The following is a 21,629-nucleotide window of genomic DNA, read 5'->3' on the forward strand; positions in this document are numbered from 1 at the left end:
TTTCTTGAACTTCCTTTCTTCCCTCAAGACCACTCTCTGAACTCTGTGTGAAGTGCGCCTCTAAGTTACCTCTGTCATGCAGTGGAGCTTCTCTGGCCTTCCTCTATTGCTGTTCAGTCACTAAGTCATGTCTGACTCTTTGTGACTCCATGGACTGCAGCATGCCAGGCCTCCCTGTCCTTCACCATCTCCCAGAGTTTGCTCAGATCTCAAATTCACATCCATTGAGTCAGTGATGCCATTTAACCATCTCATCCTCTGTCGTCCCTTCTCCCTTGCCCTCAGTCTCTCCCAGCATCAGGGTCTTTTCCAACGAATCATCTCACTTCTTTGAAACTGGTGGCCAAAGCACTGGAGCTTCAGCTTCAGCATCAGTCCTTCCAAATGAGTAGTCAGGGTTGATTTCCTATTGGCATTCCTTTAGCCCAAGCTACAGTATCCTTCCTCTGGGCTGCTGATCAAGGGACCCTCTCTCTCTCTTTCCTCTCTTAGTCTTCTTTCCCTCAATTCTTTCTCTAACCTCAACCAGAGTGGCTATTACCTCTGGGCCCCATTGCACTCTTTGCATTTTAGCCAATAGACTACTTTTTTTTTTTTTTTTTTTTTTGTCATTCTGGCCCTATATTTTCTTATGGCAGTGCCTTAGAATACACTGTTTTTTCAACTGAAACACTTGCCTTCTCTGTCTGATGTTTCTCCTGGGACAGATTAATTTGCCCTCTTTTCAGATTTTAGCTATACAGTAAATGCCCTACATACGGACCTTCCAGTTGCGAACTTTCAAAGATGCAAATGTGCATTCCATCATCAGGTGTGAGTGACATCGCACAGTGCTAATGACTCTCTAGCTCTACCCTCTCTCCCGTCCCCCCACTCCTCCAGCTGGTAACTCTCCTTGTCTGTTCACTTGTCTGCCAGCCCTTGTATTCCAGGTGTTGTACTGTACTACTGCACTTTACAAGGTGCTGCCCTGTAAGACTGAAATGTTTTCTTTATTTTTTGTGTTTGCCTTTTTATGTATTATTTGTGTGAAAGGTGTTACAAACCTACTGCAGCACAGTACTTTATAGCTGATTGCGTTAGTCCCGTTCCTAGCTTCCTTTGTTGACCATATGAGCAAAACTGGACTAACAAATAGACTCTTGGAAGGGAACACATTCATATGTAGAGGACTTACTGTGCCTTCCTCAAGGAAGACCTCCTTGTCCCATCCCAGGTTAAGTACTCTGTGCGTTCCCGCAGCTTCTGACCTCCATTGAGGAAGTGCAATCCAGCTTTGGGTTGCTTTTTGGAATGCTTTTCTTTTTCATTTTATTATGAACTGTGTGAGGGCAGGGATCATATCTGTTTCCTCACCATGGTATCTCCAGAACCTAGAAGGGTGCCTTGAATGTGGTGGACCCTTTTATTTTTTTAATGAATTTTTCCTTTTTGGTATCTTTTTATATTATAGTCACTGATCCAAGTACCATTCAAACTACTTATAAAATTAGACTTTAAAAACACAAAGATGAATGGTTTCACTCTACTAGAAAAACAAGGTACTTGGTACAAACTAAAAAGATTTTTTTTTTTTTAACACAGCCAGAAATGGCTTTGTCAGGCTGAACAGATAAGAAGATTCATCGAAAGAGCAAACTCGACAGCTGATAACACTTGGAAACCAAACACTGTGAATCAGAGCAAGTGATGGAAAACAAACCAACACTCAAACTCATTCTGGAAAAAAAAACCCTGTTGTTTTATTATTATTTAGAAAGCACACACAGCAGTTTATTGGGATGAAAGAGAAAAGATAAAATAAGTGAGCATACAAATTCATTTCAAAAGAATCCGTGCCACTTCCCAAGTAATCTCAGTTTATCTGAGCTTTTTAAACTTTTGTATTTCTTGTATCTGTATCCGTAATCCGAGTTATGCATATAGATGTATGGAAAACATTGCACCGTTGTTAGAAATCCTTTCTCCAAAAACCTGCAGTAAGCGTGTTTTTCTTCCTGAAAGCTTACTCCAGGTGTATTGTCAGCTCACGCCATCGTCTCTTTTCTCTGAGTTCGTCTTTGATGACAAGTAAGGATACTTGTGAAGGATGATTTCCCCTTAGTTCTTGACTTTTTCTTTAACTTTTTCTGATTTTTGAGTGAGATTCCCAGTTCTTCCATGATGGCATTGAAAGAGAGACACTGGAGAACATGAAATAATAGAGCATCAGTTTGATTCACTTGTCTCCAGCCTTCATTGATCTGTTTCCTGTCTAGGCGTTTAGGATTATGAGACATTGGTTGAAGGTAACTCTGCTACAGGGTGAATCCCCAGCCATTTCCCACACCTCCTCCTCCACCCACTGGCCACCCACCTTTGCTACTGGGGGAAACAGATTTGGCAAGTCAGCTGGGCAAACTTTGGGATTTCATTCACAAATGAAGTAGCAGAAAACTACCCAGGTAGGCTCTCAAAATAGAAAACTTACCTTTGCGGAGACACCAAAATAGAGTTAAATTAAGTCATTTCCCCCAGTGAGATGATCCAAACATTGATAGGATTATCAAGGCATACGGACACTTCAGTAATGCTATAGAAAATGAACAAACCTTCTCTACACCAAGGCTTTGTTTTTTTCTCCCATGAAACCTTACTTTGTTCCTAAAATAAAATCTAATTCTTGATGACTTTCCTTTCTGATAAAAAAAAAAAGAAAAAAAAAACAATTTAAAATTGTATATTTTCTCCAAAAAAAAAAAAAGTAAATAAATAAATAAAATAAACAGAGATCTGGCAGCAGCAATGATGCAGCTGTGGTTGAAATGAAAATAATATGGTATTGAACTGCACAGCAAAGACGATGGCATAATATGAAAAGAAAATGGAATTATGATTATAAAAAGTTATGCATATGCAGATGGCATATATGTGCATAGATGTGTCTATTATAATTATGCTATATCTGTTCACATGCACAATATATAAATAGCGTAATAAGACGTAATTTGCCATCATTTTTTTCCAGCCAAGAGAAGATCTTTGAGTGACAAATTTCTGCTTGTATAGGGATTTCTACAAAGTAGTGTTGTTTTTGAAGAGACGGCTCCTAAAACGCTCTCTAAAAACCCAAAGCCTTTGGTAAAGTTTATGGCAGTGCAAACACTATTCCTTGACCACTAACTCACAAAATGCAGAGTTGAAAGCCAAATGATCATATGCCACCAGCTGATTTCTAGAGGATGTGCGTGTTCCTGACAGGAAGAAAGTGGTGGCCCTTGTGTGAAGAGTACAGAATGTCTTGTGTGGTCCTTCTGTACCAACGGGCAGCATGCTTTTCTGAAAATTGACACCCTACTTTGTTCCATAAAAAAGGTGATGCATTTGAAACAAGTAGCATTTTTAATTCTTCTACTTGATATGAGAATCAGACTTAACAAATTTAGACCCTAGGTGTAAATTATTGGCTTACCAGGCTCACACCTCTAAGAAACTAGCTGTTTGCATATCCGTTCTTGTTTCTTTTACACCTAAGTGTTTATAGGATTTGAATTTCATTTTTGCTTTTCTATGGTACTAAAAAAAAAGATGAAAATTCAGGTCACGCATGTTAATTTTCTTTCAAATGGTAAGTTGTGGCTTCAGTGAATTGAGAGGGTGTCACAGCACACAAAGAAAAATTCAGAAATGCTTCCCAAGAATTATACTTCAAAAAATGTAACGGCAAGGGTGTCACAAATGAAACATAATTTTTGTGCCATTATGTGATGTGGAATTTATGTATTGCTACTAAGATAGAATGAATATTTTATAGTGTCACTGTGTTAGATGGCGCTGTATTTGGTTTTGCAAGCTTTGTTCAGAATTTTATTTGAACGGAAGAAAGTGTTCTTGCGCAGGACTTTTCTGGTTTCAGAAAGTTCACTAAGATGGAAGGGGGAGAGAGAGAGAAGGAAGGAGTGCCGAGGAGTTTACATGTGCTCTGACACATAAACCGCACAACAGCTTTAGAAAGGAGTTCCTATGCCCACTGTATAGCCGGGGAAGCTTACTGTTAGAGGTATTAGATAACTTGCCCAAGAAATATGATTCATAAGTTAAAGAGCTTGTGTTTGAACTCAGCTCGTTTGACTTCCCCAAATTAACAGCTGTCACTGGAAATCTCCCACACCATGATGCTTAATCCTTTTAATTAAGTCATTATAAAGAGCATTCTGTGGATTCTCTCCTCATAAAATATGTTAAGAACTATAATCTTTTGTTTCACTTGAATTCTTTAATGCTTGATTGTTTTCCTCTACTTTTTTCTTTTGGCCACGCTGTGTGGCACCAACCAGGCATTGAACCTGCATCCCTTGCAGTGGAAGCCTGGCGTCCTAACCACTGGGCCACCAGGGAGGTCCCTCAGATGTTTAATTTTAGACAAATCACTTTGCTTTGCACGGAAAACCACCAAACTGGACTTCTATTAATAGACATGGCTCATGTAGGAGATATAGCCAGAAAGGGACTCTTAAGTCTTTCTTTTCTTATTTTGGGTAAAGGGGCAATCACAAATCTTATCTTGATAATACCTATCAATCAAATTTTTCTTTAAAAACAAAACAAAATCCCCCTCCAATTTTTTGATTGCCTGAAAATACAGCAAACATCTTCTTCATTTTTTGATTAACCCTGGGTATTTATTTCTTCCTGCCTGTGTGAGAAAGCATATAAATATCATTTTATCAGTGGCCTGGTTTCTCTGTCTTTGGTCATAAACTATGATTTCTTTTTGATTCTTACTCTGTCTCCAACTGTCAAAAGGAAAATGGCAAGATATTGGGGCTGACCTTTCTGCTTCCAAGTTTTTGCTATAGTCACAAAACAAGATGACCTTTAAGGCCCCTCCAGCCATGAACTTGAGTAAACCACACACTCTCATATCCACAGGAAATGAAAGTGTGAAGGTCATCTTTCAACTCAGAGTAGCTTGGGAGAGGCTTGTCTTCCTGAGTCAATTTGCCTATTGTAATCTAAGAACTGAAAATACATGTAACATATTAAAGATTGAGCTTCTGAATTAGGATCCAAGTTATGATAGCTTTCCAAGCTTTTACTTCCAGATTTGGTTTTACGAGCCCCTTTATGTTCATACAACCACACACACACACACACACACACACACACACACACACTACAGGTAAGGCGTGAAGATGTAAATTTCTAAGCTCTTTTCTTAGAAAATACAAAGCATAAAAATGCCCACTAGCTGCCTTGCTCTAGAGACAGGAAACTAGAGGTAGGATACTGCAGCAGCGTCCTTCAGTGCTTTGCAGACTGGAAACCCCCCTGGTGAGCTTGGATCCTGGGTTGCCCTATTCTTCTCTGGTAGATGGAATTCATGTTTTTAATGGACCTACATAGATGACCATGAATTATAATTGTGAGTTTGCCCCTGGTGTCAGAACACTGGAGTTGAAGGTTAAGCTTACTGGACAAGTGTTTATTTTCTTTCTTTATTTCTCAGTTTTCTTGTCTGTAAACTGAAAGTAATAGTAGAATACTCTCTTTTTAGCAAATAAAAATATTCCCCTGAGGAATCCTTTTCATAGAGCTAATATGAGACTCATTAACCTGACATATGTTAAACACTCAGGCACAATACCTGGCACATAGTAGTTACTCTCTGTCTTTAAAATAAAATGTTATGTATCACTGAAAATATTTTAAGCCTATGGCACTTACTGATCTATGTATCCATCTATCTATGAAATTATGTAGAGTCCCTTGGACAACAAGGTGATCAAACTTGTCAGTCTTAAAGGAAATCAACCCTGAATATTCATTGGAAGGACTGAGGCTGAAGCTGAAGCTCCAGTACTTTGGCCACCTGATGCCAAGAGCCGAGTCACTAGAAAAGACTCTGACGCTGAGTAAGACTGAAGGCAGGAGGAGAAAGGGATGACAGAGGATGGGATGGTTGGATGACATCACCAGTTCAATGGGCGTGAACTTGGGCAAACTCTGAGAGATGGTGAGGAAGAGGGAAGCCTGGTGTGCTGCAGCCCATGGCGTCACAAAGGACATTACTGAGCCACTGAAGACCAGCAACAATCTATCATCTATCTGTCTATCATCCATTTTGTGTGTGCATGGAGCAGAGAAACAGTAAAAAAAAGTTGATATTTCTTCAGTTTAAGCCTTCGCATGTCCTCCTTTGCACTAATTCCTTTGAATATTTTATAAACAGTGTTTTAGTTTAAGTAGGTTCTGTGCAGGTTTAAAGCATAGAATTTTCAATGCCTGTTATTACTTGTTTTACCCAGCCCATAGCACGCTTTGGTGTTTATGCAGTAACAGGTTTTTATGACAGCTTGTATCTTGTTCATGATAGGTGTTCATCTATAAGAAGGAAATGGAAACTAACTGCACTTCTTGTCATTTAAATGTGTAATTGTCTTTGTGCCTATGGGCCCCCATTTACAATGAATCACTATGATGATATGTTTGATGGGAAAATTCACTGATAAATGAATGTGTATAGTAATGAATGACAGTACTGCCATCATGCTGTTCCTGACTCTATCCAAAGATAAAGTGGTGTGTGTGTGTGTGTGTGTGTGTGTGTGTGTGTGTGATTTCTCTTGTAGAAGAAAGGAAACTGAGAAATAGAAGTTAATCTATTAGAGACTGCAGCTGAAACTTCAACTAGCGCTATAGCTTTCTTAGCTTTAAAAGAAGAGGGACCCAAAGGTACAGATGAACATATTTGCAGGGCAGGAATAGAGATGCAGAGAACAGACTTGTGGACAAAGGGCGTGATGGGGATGGTGGACGAATTGGGAGAGTAGACTTGGCATATATACACTGCTATGGGTGAGATAGATACTAGTGGGAAACTGCTGCATGGCATAGGGAGCTTAATTCAGTGTTCTGTGATGACCCAGAGCGGTGGAATGGGGAAGGGTAGGATAGGAGGGAGGCTGAAGAGGGGGAGGATATATGTATACGTATAGTCGATTTACATTGTTGTAGAGTGGAAATCAATGAAACGTTGTGAAGCAACTACATCCCAAGTCTTTTAAAAAGGAGCTATTGCTTCATTCTGCAGGAAGTCATTCCTCTTGTCCACTTCTTCAGTGTAGATGGTGTGTCCCATCAACTCCCCTTTCCTTCCCTTCTGCCTTGTCTTACCTCCTTTTCTGGCTTGTTTCTCTTTATAATTGCTGACTACTGTTAATTGACTGTTAATTAACTACTGTTAATCTTTGGATTAACCCCAATAATTGATTTCTTGGTACAGCTTCCCTGATAGCTCAGTTGGTAAAGAATCTGCTTGCAGTGCAGGAGACCCTGGTTTGATTCCTGTGTCTGGAACATCTGCTGGAGGAGGGGAAGGCTACCCACTCCAGTATTCTGGCCTGGAGAATTCCATGGACTGTATAGTCCATGGGGTTGCAAAGAGTCATAGATGACTGAATGACTTTCACTTCACTTCAGTGTGAATATGAACATAAATTATTCTCTCCTGACACCTTTATCCTATTAATGCAACTCTTTCCCTGGAAGGGTTGGGAGGAGCTAATTAAGTTCTTCGCCTTTTGTAACTAAAATAAAATGCCTCAGAAAAAAAAAAAAAATCTAAGGTGGAGAATGTTTTTTACATTATAGGAAAAGTTGTGTGCCTGGATTTGATTTTCGATTACAATATTGAAAGAACCCAGCCTAAGCCATCTGGGACAGGCTTTCATATTGGTTGCAAACTTGGCATCAGGATGTGAATATCAGGTTGATTTCTCATTGTATATTCCACTTTTATGCATTCAGTGCTTTCATTCTTTAGTACTGTTTAGGAGAACTACTTTGAATACATAACTTCAAGGGTTTTTCTGACACATTATTTTTTAGAAGGTCGGGCCTACCTAAGAATATAATACAGGTTTTACATTTTGTATAGTTTTCTCCCTTTAATTTATTAGATTCCTTATTCAAAGACACTTGAAGTGATCTGTAACATTGTGTAATAAATTTTCACCTTATGCTTAGAATAAGAGAATGATATAGGCAATATTAAAGTCATTTTACTGCTGTAAAAATCTTTAATTTTATATACAGGCTTTAACTTAAAGGCAAGCTGCGATTTGAAGTTTTGCTGTAAAACCATTTTTAGAAAAATATAGAATATCAGTAGATATATATTTGCTGAGAAATAATGTGATTATTACAACTATTGTTATTATTTTCTGGGTCAGCAGAGGCAGTGTCTCAGTAATTTTTTTTTTTTTTTTTAATAAGAAGGACTAAGCATTCACATCCTTTAATACTAGCAAACTCTCAGGTCTCGTGTGGATGTAAACCTCGTATGTTCAATATGCTCTGGGCCTAGAGTCCAAAAGTTTTTCAAGGAACGTGACAGAAGACTCCTGCTCATGTTCTTGCTATCTTAAGGTTTTGGAAAGTCTGGTTGCCTGCTTGCACAAGTGTTTTACTTCTCAAGATAATTGATGATCTGAGAACAGAGATCAGGCTTCAATTATTCCACACTAATTACATAAGGAGAGTCTTAGAGGAACTATGCGTGTACCGTCTTTGTGTGCAGTTCCCGTGTCCTACAACTCAGAATTCGAGCATCATCTACTCTGGTTTTATCAGTTTTCTGAGTTTGTGCAGAAACCCTGGGTCATCTTTTATGTGACCATCCTTGGAGTTTTTTTTTAAAAAATGGATCTTTGAGGTTGAGAGTCGCCACGGTAGCTTCCATAAGAGTGGTTATGACGAACTGTGCCCTGAAGCTCATGAGGAAGCTGGTTCTCCTCTGAGCTAGTACCAAAACTCTCAAGTGGAGGAAATTTCAACACTGAGTGAAAATGTCAAAGTGTGGTCCCCGCCCTTCTCCTCACCTGTGAACCTGTGAACCTGTGAACCTGTGACTCAGCAGCTACTGCTTTCATAGACCACTTCACTGCATTTTTTATGCTTTTAATGGGCTCTTCATAGGCACCAGCCCCTAGAGCCTGTCTTCTCTCACTGGCTGTAGCACATAGATGCTAGTAGCTCATGTTTCCTAGCTCCTTTTAATGCCATGTTTTCACCATCTTTATGTCCTTTTACCCTCTTTCTTCTGTATTTCATTTTTGTCCACAGACATGAGGCTTCTTGCTGGCATTTTAGCTCTCTCAGGTTCTAGATTTAAGCTTCTAATTTCTTGCATGAAGGCATGCCCTGGAATTCCTTGTTTCTTATCCAAGGTCTTTAAACTAAAATAAATATATCTATAGGGGAAGACAGGGTTACTTGATGGCATCAGATACACACGGATCATCTTTCTTGGGTTCATTTTTATTTAAGGATTTTATCTAGAATTTTTTTCCTTCCACTAAATTAAATTAAGTATAGTGTGGGATGTCATTTCTTCACTCTCTCTTTTCACCTGGTGTGACTGTCCACAATCCCCAAGCTCTTAGGGCAGCTGTCCCCAGCTGTTTTTGCACCAGAGACTGGTTTCATGGAAGACAATTTTTTCCAGGAAAAATTGGGAGAGGGGAGATTCTAGGGCACACAACCTAGAGCCCTCACAAGCACAGTTCACAGTAGGCTTCATGCTCCTATGAGAATCTAATACCACTGCTGATCTGACAGGAGGTGGAACTCAGGTGTCAATGCAAAAAGTAGGGAGTGGATGTAAATACAGATGGGCTCCGCGAGTGGCTCAGCTGGGAAAGAATCCGCCTGCAATACGGGAGACAGACGAAGTTTTGCTTGCTTGCCCCCAACCCACATCCTGCAGTGTGGCCCAGGGATTAGGGACCCCTTTCTTAGGATATAGAGAAGCTTATTTCCCTCTAACTTTAGAGATGATTTTATAGAAAGTTTTGAAATACGAAGTTAACACCAAGGCAGAACATTTTGATACTAATCTATGTGCTTATTTCCAATTCTATATCTCAACCTCTCTTTTTCTACTTCTAAAGCAAGAGCTTTCATATGCATGGCCCTCAGGGTAGGGTTGACCAAGGGGAAAAAGAAGTCAAATTTGCAGCTTTGAGTTCTGAAATAAACTTGTATGGATCTATAGAAGCCATTGCTGTCTTTGAAGCTATTAATTACAACAGTCAGGTGTTTGAAAGGAGAAAAAAGAAGGTGCCTGGAATTGTAAATGTTGAGAGCCTTCTGGATCCAGCATATGTGACTGGGCCATGTGGGGAAGATTGGACTGTTCGGTATCTGCTTTCAAGGAGAAATGTCCAGCCAGGTTTGGGAGAGCCTAAACCCCAAGGGATAGCTGAGAAGGGGCCCCTCACTTGTCACTGCTGGGATAAAACTCTCAAGGGGTGGGAGAAGGCAAAACAGCCTGATAGGTGGCGGGGGATTCAGAACACAGGGAAACTGTGCCCACTCTTGGACCCAGACTATCAGAAGAAGCCATCACTTGAGTGGAGAAATGTCACTGGGCTACCAGGGGGCCAGCTGGAGACAGTCTTCCGAGTCTCCCATGGCCTCTGACTGTTCTCAAGAGCAGCTGCCCCAGAAAAAGCACAGAAGTGGCAGATGGGTGTGATCCACCAAGCCCGTTGGCCAAAGAACAGAGTTGTTTCTGTAGTGAGGGTGGGCTTCAGGGGGGCTCACGTGGCCAGCCAGAGGCGAGCAGTTCTCTTTGCCTAGAAGTGGCAAAAATATGTTTTCCTGCCAACCCAAAGTGTTCAACAGGGCCTTTTCCTCTCTGGCGTCATTGTCAAAGATCAGTGTGAATTTCATCTCTGACCCTCTAGCTTATCTCTGGCTTCCTTACATCTCTTTGGGCTTCCCTTGTAGCTCAGTCGATAAAGAATCTGCTTACAGTGCAGGAGACCCGGGTTCGATCCCTGGGTTCAGAAGATCCCGTGGAGAAGGAAATGGCAACCCACTCCAGTATCCTTGCCTGAAAAATCTCATGGACAGAGGAGCCTGGTGGCCTGCAGTCCATGGAGTCGCAAAGAGTCGGGCACGACTGAGCGACTAACACTTAACACTTAACATCTCTTGAGCCTGCACCAGCCCCTCTGATAAGCTAGGAGGCTGCCCACTGCCTCTGGATATTGGTCTCATATGAATATACCCTGGCTCTGCCTGGCAGTCTGAGTTAATACCATGGAAACTGGCATCCCCTCACTTCACAGAGAAGAGGGCTTGGTCCTTTTGGCAACTGAGAGGCTGTGTTAGAATCATAAAAATAAACTTCCAATATAGTCTTTGCATGCCTCTTTTCATGCAGAGAATGACCCTGCCTTGGAGGTAAATGAACTCTGAAGATGGCTATGGATACCCGTAGGACCTGGGGGCACAGCACAGCGTGTCTCTGGGGTATTAGCATACACCTACATGTACCGAGTACACATTTTTCTCAAGCTCCAAACTGGGGTGTGCAAAAAAAGTTGTGTGATGTCATTTAAAAAAAAAATAGCAACTCATCCTAGCCTAGAGGTCCCCATCTGCCACTGGATCTTGTCAACTCAAGGTTAACTCACTTTTGGTTTAAAACCAAGCTTTCATTTGGTTAATGGCTCAGTTAATACAGGCCTCTTTCCACTTTTCTTCTCCTTTTCTTTCCCAGGGGTGTCTGGGCTTAGCAGAGTTTGATCAAGGGCCTGGGTATTGGTGATAGTGGGAGTGGCTGGTCCAAGGTCACTTCTGTCCTTTTGGCTCCCTCAGGGATGTGACATCCTGCCAGACCATGGTTGCTGCTCTCCATCTCTGCTGCATCCTCTGAGATCCCCTGAGGTTCCACTGTGGTCTCCATATCAGGACTACGTATTGAATCGTTTCCATTCCAGTCTCAAGTCTCCTAATCCACTGGTTCTCTCAGGCCTTCCACAAGCCTCCTGGTTGGGAAGGGCCATGGATTTTTGGATGCTTGCCCTGGCATGCTCTGAGGTTAAGCAGGACTCTGAATGTGCTTTTAGGCTCACTGACCAGACATTGATATTTTGTCATTTAAGAGACAGTTGGATGTATGATTTCTCTACAAGTCTTGCCATCTCCTGGGTTATATACTATTAACCCAACAATGATACTTTCTGTTTGGGATTCCCTTGAGATTTTCTGATGTTTCTACTTTTCTGTCCCTCCAAACTGGGGCTTGGCTCAGAGATGGTCATGAGAGCTCCTCTCAGGGATTTGAATAGCATTTAAACTTAATGATTTCCCTCCAGTTTTGTCTTTCCTAGTGGTCAGGAACTGGTCAGGGATTGGAAAAAGAGGTAGAAAATTATGTACTATGCATATTTCCTCAACCTTGACATTGTTCACTTGATCAGTTGTGTCCCAATCTTTGCAACCCCATGGACCTCAAACTTGACACTCTGGGTTTTAGTTTTTGCTAATAAAGAGCTAGACTTTTTGAATTCAAACAACTAATTTATTCAACAAAACACCTAGATCTTGAGATCAAAAGCCATAGTTTTTAAGATTTTTGTCTGTTCTCCAAATTTGTAAAATCCATGTAAAATTGAAAACGTAAGAGTTTGAGTCATCTCTAGCTTGGGGGCAATGCATATAAAAGCCTTGATGCTGATGGTGAAGGAAGGTAGGGATAAAATCAGTGCAAAAAGAAGCACGTCATCTTTTACTTTGTTTCCCTTCGTGTCTCTTTAGCAGAGTTACTTAAGTTTCACTTAAAGATTAAAGACTTTCCTGGACACTGCAGCCTCCTGAACTTCTTCTTTCTAGAATTGGGATTGAGGCTGTAGTCAGTTCCATAACTTTAAATAGCTCCCTAGGTACATTTCCTTTCTTTTCTTTTTCCTTTTTTATGCCTATTCTATAGGCTCAACAAAGAAAAAAATGATTCCACTTATATAATCTTTGCTGTATTTTTAATGATTCATTTATGATTTATTTGATGAGAACCCTATCACTCTATGATGCCAGGATAGCTATTTTTTTATATATCCAGAACCAAGCATTGAAAAGTATTGAAAAGGCAAAGTAATTCTGTTTATGACAAGAATTTAACATGATCAACATAACTACACAATCTTAATAAATATATATACATATATATGTATATATATATAATATTTATCATATCAAGTCAGTCAATCCTAAAAAACAATCCTGAATATTCATTGGAAGGACTGATGCTGAGGCTGAAGCTCCAATACTTTGGTCACCTGATGTGAAGAATTGACTCTTTAGAAAAGACCCTGATTCTGGGAAAGGTTGAAGGCAGGAAGAGAAGGGGATGACAGAGGATGAGATGGTTGAATGGCATTACTGCCTTGATGGACATGAATTTGAGCTCTGGGAGTTGGTGATCGGCAGGGAGGCCAGGCATCCTGCAGTCCATGGGGCTGCAAAGAGTCAGACACAACAGAGTGAAGTCGCTCAGTCGTGTCTGACTCTTTGCGACCCCACAAATCACAGCACGCCAGGCCTCCCTGTCCATCAACAACTCCCGGAGTTTACTCAAACTCATGCCCATCGAGTCGGCGATGCCATCCAGCCATCTCATCCTCTGTCGTCCCCTTCTCCTCTTGTCCCCAATCCCTTAATATATATTTATATATAAATATGTTAATGTGTATACATATGTGCGTATGTATATACAGGGCTTCCCAGGTGGTGCAAATCATAAAGAATCCAGTGTAGGAACTGGAGGAGAGATGGGTTCGATCCCTGAGTTGGGAAGATCCCCTGAAGTAGGAAATGGCAACTCACTCCAGTATTCTTGACTGGGAAATCCCACGGACATTGGAACTTGGCTGGTTACAGTCCACAGGGTCACAAAGAGTTGAACACGACTGAACACACATGCATGCCTGCACATATGTGTACACACATATATACATATACACAATATATGTATACACACATATATATGTATACACAATATATGTATACATACATATATATGCATACACACACACATATATATTCTCCAAGCTTTTTTCTCCTCTGCTTCTACACTTTATTTATTTTTTTATTTTTATTTTTTTCCATTTATTTTTATTAGTTGGAGGCTAATTACTTTACAATATTGTAGTGGTTTTTGCCATACATTGACATGAATCAGCCATGGATTTACATGTATTCCCCATCCCGATCCCCCCTCCCACCTCCCTCTTGCTTCTACACTTGAATTTTCTTCCCACTTTCTATGAGAATTTAAAAAGTACCATGGTTGGAAGAGAGTTTTAAGTCCAACCCCCTCATTCCACAGATTACCAAGTTGAGGAGGGAAGTATATACAATGCCTTGCCTAGGGACCTGACTTCTTGGCTCGTGGTTCCCAAATCACCTTCCCATTGGGCCACAGATGTCTTTCAGGGTTTGATTTACATGGTGGTGTCAACCTGTACACTGGAAAAGTTATTTCTAAATGGATGCTAATTGCTTCTTGGCCTCTCCATTAATTAATGAATGTTTGGGTTTCCAGGCAAAGAAAAGCCTCTTTGCACAATTAACAGAAATAACCTGATTAGAGAGACTTCTCCAAATCGCTTGCTAAGTAAGTTAATCAGACTATAGAAGAAATAAAGTCAAGGATGGTTGGAAGCATCTGATAACGTGCCAAGTTTCAGTGAGAAAACAAAATTACCAAATTGTGTTAGATTATCTCTAGACATTAGTCTTTTTAGCTCTTATGGTTGGTAAAGACTAAGTGATCAGAAAAACATTCTTATCTGAAGTTGAAAAATCTGAGTTTTGCAGTCTGAACACCCCAGTTGAAAAAAAGAAAGAAAATTCTGACTAAGCTAAATTTAAAATTATAATCACTAAGGAGAACACAGTGGTTTCATTACATCACTCAGGTTTTACTCACTGATTTTGTGTGTGTCTGGACGTATGCATTGTGATGTGGAAATGCATGCAGTGCAGTGTGATCAATTAGCCATGTTTGGGCTGATGACGATGAAGTTTATATTCTGCAGGGTGTGGAAACCACACAACACATTCGTATCATTGGTTTTATATCACAAGAATGCCCTTCTCTTTACAAATAGAATTTCTTTGAAAACTTAAGGGGGAATCCCACTTTCCATGATACCAGTCTCTGTGGAGAGGATTTAGAAAGCAAAAATGATTTTAATGTGCCTGTGCATCTGGACATAAAATTCTATAACTGTGAGAAGCATAATGAGATGGTTCCTAAAGGCAAGTTAAAACTGTAGCATTGAGCAGCAATTTTTCATTATCTATAAGAGTTAATTAATAATGCCATTTGGCACAGTTAGATGTGCAGAAAATAGTACAAGAAGTAAGAATGCTTTGTTTCCCTTTTGCTTTTCAAGACTGTTCAGGCTGCTTTTAAATTGCTTACTAGGAAATAGACCTTAGAGCATAAGGGTCATGGCTTTGGAAACTAATTGGGATTCATTATTTTGCTGCTTTGCCACAGATAGCTCACATAGAACATACCATAATGTGAGGCAAATGCCTTGAGGTATTTGGAAATAATTTTCCTTGGATAGGTTTGCAGTCATATAATTTAGCTGATTTTTGTAAAGTCACAGTCTCTATCCACCATGTATTCCTTGGGTAGTTCCAATTTTGCTGGAAAAACTTTAAAATAATTCAATTTATAATTTTAGTCTGAAACAAAACAAGCTTTATTTTTTTTTTTGCCTTATTGCATGAGGCTACACAAGCTTGTTAAATAAATTATACAACATTACATGCTCCATAGTTGCTTTTCAATCTTCCCATACCCCGCTGCTCTCTTCCTTTACACAGTGTTTCTCAGGGTATCATGTTTGTGTTCAGTTGCTCAGTCCTGTCTGACTCTTTTTTGACCTGTGGACTGTAGTCCACCAGGCTCCCCTGTACATGGCATTTTCCAGACAAGAATGCTGGAGAGGGTTGCTGTTTCCTGCTCCAGGGGATCTTCCCACCTTGTATCTCCTGCATTGACAGGTGGATTCTTTACTCCTAGTGCCATCTGAGAAGCCCTTCTTAGAATATAACCCACAGATAATCTGCCACTGTTAGTAAAAACTCACATTTCCCATCTAATTTGAAGTCACACTGCTATATTCAAATTAATTTTAATAAAAACTCATGCTTACCAACTACCTTTAAGTAGAACAACTATATTTTGGGTTACTGGGAAAAAGCTCATAAAAGAAAAGTTACTTTAAAAAACGATCCCTGTTTTGAAAATGATTTCAATGGAAAGTCACGTACATGGTCTAATTTTAGAAAAAACTGCTATATTTGAGCTATTTTTATGTAAACTAATGTGCACAACTACTTTTAAGCATTCATTCTCAGATTTAGTTAAAAATCCCAATTCCTGGGCTATATTCACTGTGGAGGAATCTCTGGAGGTACAAACTATACTCTGTATCTTAAATAATTTCCCCAGGTGATTATGATGTACACTGAAGTCTGAAAACCAGAGACATGAAAAATAGAGTTTGAAAATTTTCTTGTATGTTCAAGTTCTCTCTCTCTCTCTCTCTTTTTTTTTTTTCCCTAAATTCACTTAAAATGTAATGGCTCCTGCTGGGGTCATTGTGGTCTTAGTGGTTATTTACTTGATAGCAAGAATTGGTTGTCTGAGAGCATATATGAAATGAGAAAGAGGAGAATGTAAGAAACCAGGATCTGAAACGAAAGACAGTTTCCCAAGGGAGGAACAAGGTCCGAGACGGAGCAGGAAACGTAGCTACCTGAGTATCTCGAGTAGGCCTGCCACTTAGAGCTAAACAGGGAGATCATCATCTGAATATAATGGCATTTCTACCTCAAAGATATGCATGGTTCCTTCTTCTCTCTCAAGAGGGTTTACTAAGTATTTAATGCTAAATATATCTTGCTTGGAATTAACGATCCTGCCTCTAGAATCGAGAAACAGTAACAGCCTGAGTGCCTATTACAGACATAAGAATATGCTTTAGGTCACTACTACATAGATTCTGTGATCGGACAGTTTCGAGAAATGCTGGATACTTTTCCAACTTGTTAGAAATTCTCAATGCATCCTAACATATTAAACACACTGAAATGTTCTGTAGTAAAGGGACATTTTTCCTGGTGTTCCCCTGGTTACTCAACCATGAAAATCTAATTTGAGATTTGGCCAATGAAAGTCATTTTCACAAACACTCCTTTAACTCAACCATATGACCTAGAAACTATAGCCCCCTATTACATATAAGAAACCAAGGCTCTGAGAAATTCATTTACTTGTCTACAAACATTTAGTATGTGGCTCCACTAGAACTTGAACCTAAGTTTGGCTGCTTTAGAAAATTCTCTTCTAAGAGACTGTTCTAGGACTCCGGATCACTGTCTCACGTCTATTTCAGAGTCAACTGTTAGTAAAGCTGGAATAAAATTGTGGAAAGGATTAAACTAGCACTACTGTATGTTAAAGCATTTTGAATCCATAAAATAATATGTAACTATCAGAACTAGTTATGGACTTCTCCAGACAAGAATACTGGAGTGGGTTGCCATGTCTTCTTCTAGGGGATCTTCCAGACCCAGGGATCGAACCTGTATCTCTCATGTCTCCTGCACTGGCAGATGGGTTCTTTACTACTAGGTCACCTGGGAAGCTATTTACAGTGTAAAGTAGTACATAAATATTAATTCTATCTAAGCCTCTGAATCATACTTTTAAATGATGCTCTGTATAGAAAGGTAAGTTTTGTTACCATTAATCCTGATCATCTATACCTCATCTATTACCCTTGAACTTTTGGGGTAGCATTTTTGGCTTATTATATACAGTCCTTGGGAGAATAAGTTTATGTAATTGGTTGTTTCTATATATAGAATCAATGAATTATAAATTATATGTTTATCCCAATATCTGATTATTTTTTTATTATGAGGATGTGAACTCTGACTTAGGGCAAACAGTATGTTGCTTTTACCTAAATAAGTGTTAATAAATCTTAGTGTAATTTATAGATATTTTCTTAAAAGTGTATTTATTTAAAGAAGAAACCAAGACTGAGAATCAGTCAGGGCAAGAGTCAACTTTCCTGAACATGCTTTACTGGAGAAATATAGAGTTAATCGAAGAGACTTGTAATTCAAAAACTGGAACCCATTTAAAGCTAAGCAAAGAGAAGGCAAAAAGGTACATGATTGCACAGATGGCCTATGTCTACTTCTGAGAAATATATTTTGGGGGATTACTTCACATGTCAAAAGGTAACCCCATTAAGGAGAACAAAGACAGAAGGATCCTGTATTGAGGGAAGATGAAAGGCATCTTCAAATCCCCTATTTATTGTGAAGAGGAAACAAGCTCAGAGGGACAGCAGGCATCTTTTGTCACAACAAATTAAGTATGTTGCTGGCTTTCTATGTCACCAAGCTCAGTTAGAGTGAAAATTACTTACAGCATTTGAATGCAGGTGGAAAATAAATTTATAGAGATCTGTAACTAATGCATAGTGGAATTTTTTTTCTCTATTTTCTTCTCCTTGTCCTTCTCCCCAGTATACTTGGAAGGAATTGAAAATGGCAAAGGATCCAGAGAAATGAGTGTGAAAGCAGCAAGGCTCAGAAAGATTGCTACAAAAACAACCATTCTATCCTGGATGAGTAGGGTGGGAATGAAATAACATCTCGTGAAAAGATGTTCATCAGTGCAAAGAAAGAGGCCGGGTGAGTGGAAAATACAAGAGGCTGGGCATTAATTTCTAGCTTAGGAATTGGCTTGGAGGTTGCAAAAAATAATCTAAGCTTGAAAAATAACAGTTCCTTAAAGACTGAGAATACTATATCTGAACCTACAGAAGACTCAATTTCTGCAAATAAATGTTACTTGAGAGATCCCTACTCAGGGATCATCTTTGACTATGTTATGTCTTCCTGAGTGATGTTCAATTTAGCTAATGCTCTTCTTCTGTGGTGCCTGAGGTTTCAAGTTCAGTTTTCATTTTCTAGGTCTCTTTTTTTGTATCTTTAAAATCTAACACATCTTTGAATCTCTGTGTTAATGATACATTTCAAATAGTAGACTCAATTTGAATTAAAAATTAACATTGTTAAAGGAGTTATGAAAAGATGGGGCTTTAGATAGTTGGAAAGTGTGGCTTTACAAAGCATATGGTACAGAGAGAAAGAAAGAGGAGAAAAGTTTCACAAAGATGAGAAGACTGCCGCAAAATAACTATTTGTTTTCACGCTTTGCACTTCTGAATGGCTGAACCTACTTTGGTATGAGGAAAAAGTTGCTTAATCTTAATACACGAAAATACAACTAAGATAACCATTCTCTCAATGGTATAGCAAATTGCTGTAAATGCACCTGTTTTGGAGTCTGTATCCATCTAACATACCTCTGTTTCAACATCAAATGCACATGTGTTTCTAGTGCATTGAATTCAATGATCAGAGTATGTGAGTTCTGCTATTTTAAAACAAGGGTAGGGGTTATGGCTATTTATGCTTAGTAGACACAGATATCATCAACAACACTAATTAGCAGAAACAGTTTCTACTGAGGTACACCTTCTTCTTCTTCTTTTTTTTTTAATGATTACACAGTGTGAATTGAGGACTGTGTCCGAATCCCTTTCTCCTCTCGAATTAATTTGCCACATTCTAAATCCGTAGATAAAGTGGTTCCAGAAGTGGAGTTGGTTGGATGGGTTTGCTTACACTGCAGTCCATAAAAGAAACAAAAAGCCTTGCATGCAAAAGAAATGAGAAAAATAAAGAAAAATGAATAAATCAGAAGCAAAAAAAAATGAGTGTCTAAATGAAAATTTAAATCAAATGACAATTATGAGACGCACATTAAAGCACAACATATACAAGCTTTTATTTTTCAAATTAGTTGCATAAAACAAGACACCTCAAGAGCAAATTGAAAGTTAAAACAAAGCAGATCAGTCCATTCTCCCTTTTAGTTAAGGACAGTTTTCTCTAACAAGGTCTGGGAAAGTGGTGCTTGATGTTCTCACAATTGCCTTGTAATTTCGGGAAAATTTTCATGATGAAAACTAGGTTATAATCAATCATCCCCATCTTTGGAGATGTTTCCACTTAAAGAAACTGGGACTCTATGAGATTATTAATCAGAACTGGGTACATTATTTGGAAGACCCAGAGCAAAATGGAAATGTAGAGCCCTGTGTTCTAAAGTTGTTAAGGGTTTTAAGACATTGATAGCTGAGCCTCAAATTAGCACTGTCATTAATAGTGAACAGTTTCAAATTTCTAACTATTTTTAAATTCATTGGGTACCAGATGCTCTACAATGGGCATGAGCTTTGTGTTTAGTTTATTCTCACAGGTTTATGAAGGAATTATCTTTAATCACCATCCTCTAATTCAGAATAGGGAAAACTCTTGGTGTGATTTTTCATCAAAGCTAAAAGTAGCAGGCAAAAAGGGTTGACTGTTGAAATCAACCATGATCCTAATTTGGAAAAATAAACTTTTTCATATTTTATTGTCATCCTGTGTTGTTCATCATTTTTTTGGAATTATTCTTTTACAAAACATACTTTGATAGAGGTAATGTTCAGTTTCAAAATATTGCATTTATGTCTTTATATAGACTGCTTTGCATTAGTACATGTGCTCAGTACCTAAACTAAGGAGATGCTAACAGTTCTTTCAAAGATTTTTTTTATAACTTTTCTAATTTTGGATTTATTTCTTCCTTGCTCTATCTAGGGTTTCTATCTTAAGAGCAAACAACTGTTGAGGAAATTAACTGAGTTTGGAATTTTTGCACTGTCATTTCAAAAAGTGCTAATTGGATTTAGTGTATAAGGTTGTTTCCTTCTTCTCATTAATAAATGATGGACCTACAGTGCCAGCAGCACCTGGCAGGGATTCAAGAGCTCTTTGCTCTAATTCAAAAATGGCTCTTCTTGGCATCTAATTCAATAGTCTATTACAAAAAGGGCAAGCATCCTAAATACCCCTAAACTTAAGACAGATAACACAAACCCCAAACGAACCCGTCTTGGAAAGAGATGACTCACCTGTTCAATGTCGCTGTTCTTTCGGGATTTGTATATAAATTCTCCAATGGCTACAAATACAGAAAGGACCAATCCAGCAGCCAGAACAATGAAGATGCCCCCAATATTTTCTACTCCCAGAGCACTGGCCTCTTTGTTGTCTTCTTCTGGACAGCCATTTCCCCTCCACCATTTTTCTTTCATCATATGCAGTTTCCCCTCTTCTTGTAATTGAAGAATAGCAATAGTAATTTTATCCCGGTAAGGAGAGCCTGTGAGTGAGGACATTTGGATATTGGTCACCAAAAGGTTGAAGAAGATGTAAAGAAGGGTTATCATCTTAGAGGTTACTTACAGGTAAATTACAGGTGTCTTAGAGATAACTACTCACACCTATTGGAAAAACCCCAGTCTACAAATTGGCCAACAAAGGGGCATGGAAGCTCAATCCTATATTTTGGAGGATCTAAATAATTGGAAAGGACAAAGCTGACATGCTGAGATGAGCTATTACCCAGATTGTTCCTTTTAAGTAAGGAACAGCTGAGCTGGGAAATCCATGACATCCTGCTGTTTCTGGTGAGTTTCCTATGAATCTTTACCCACGTTAGAGAATTTCATCATTTCAGTTCCATTTTTTCCAGGCTTTTGGAAGTCTAATACTGTGACAGCCTGGCTAGGTGATCACCTGTGCCATTTCTTCTTCCTATGGGAGTAGCTAGACATTTCCTAGTCTCCTTTACAATGCCT

The 21,629-nt window shown here is 39.1% G+C and overlaps 1 protein-coding gene across 8 annotated transcripts in view; it reads right to left on the reverse strand.

The window, feature by feature from the left end:
• Window positions 1–2,027: 2,027 nt before the first annotated feature.
• The window catches only part of GRIK1 (glutamate ionotropic receptor kainate type subunit 1), a 438,918-nt gene continuing 419,316 nt past the window's right edge, over window positions 2,028–21,629 (reverse strand). For 3 of the 8 annotated variants that reach the window (XM_065913539.1, XM_065913535.1, XM_065913534.1), the window contains 2 exons: window positions 20,901–21,151; window positions 2,028–2,183 (listed from right to left, as the gene is read on the reverse strand). In XM_065913539.1, the coding sequence (XP_065769611.1) occupies window positions 2,028–2,183; window positions 20,901–21,151 (407 nt within the window). Of the gene's footprint in view, window positions 2,184–2,591; window positions 2,679–19,441; window positions 19,592–20,900; window positions 21,152–21,629 lie in introns of those variants that run through there. The other 5 variants (XM_065913538.1, XM_065913537.1, XM_065913536.1 and 2 more) reach the window with 2 other exon arrangements.

This window comes from Muntiacus reevesi, chromosome 21, assembly GCF_963930625.1.
Source record: "Muntiacus reevesi chromosome 21, mMunRee1.1, whole genome shotgun sequence".
Taxonomy (NCBI): Eukaryota; Metazoa; Chordata; class Mammalia; order Artiodactyla; family Cervidae; genus Muntiacus; species Muntiacus reevesi.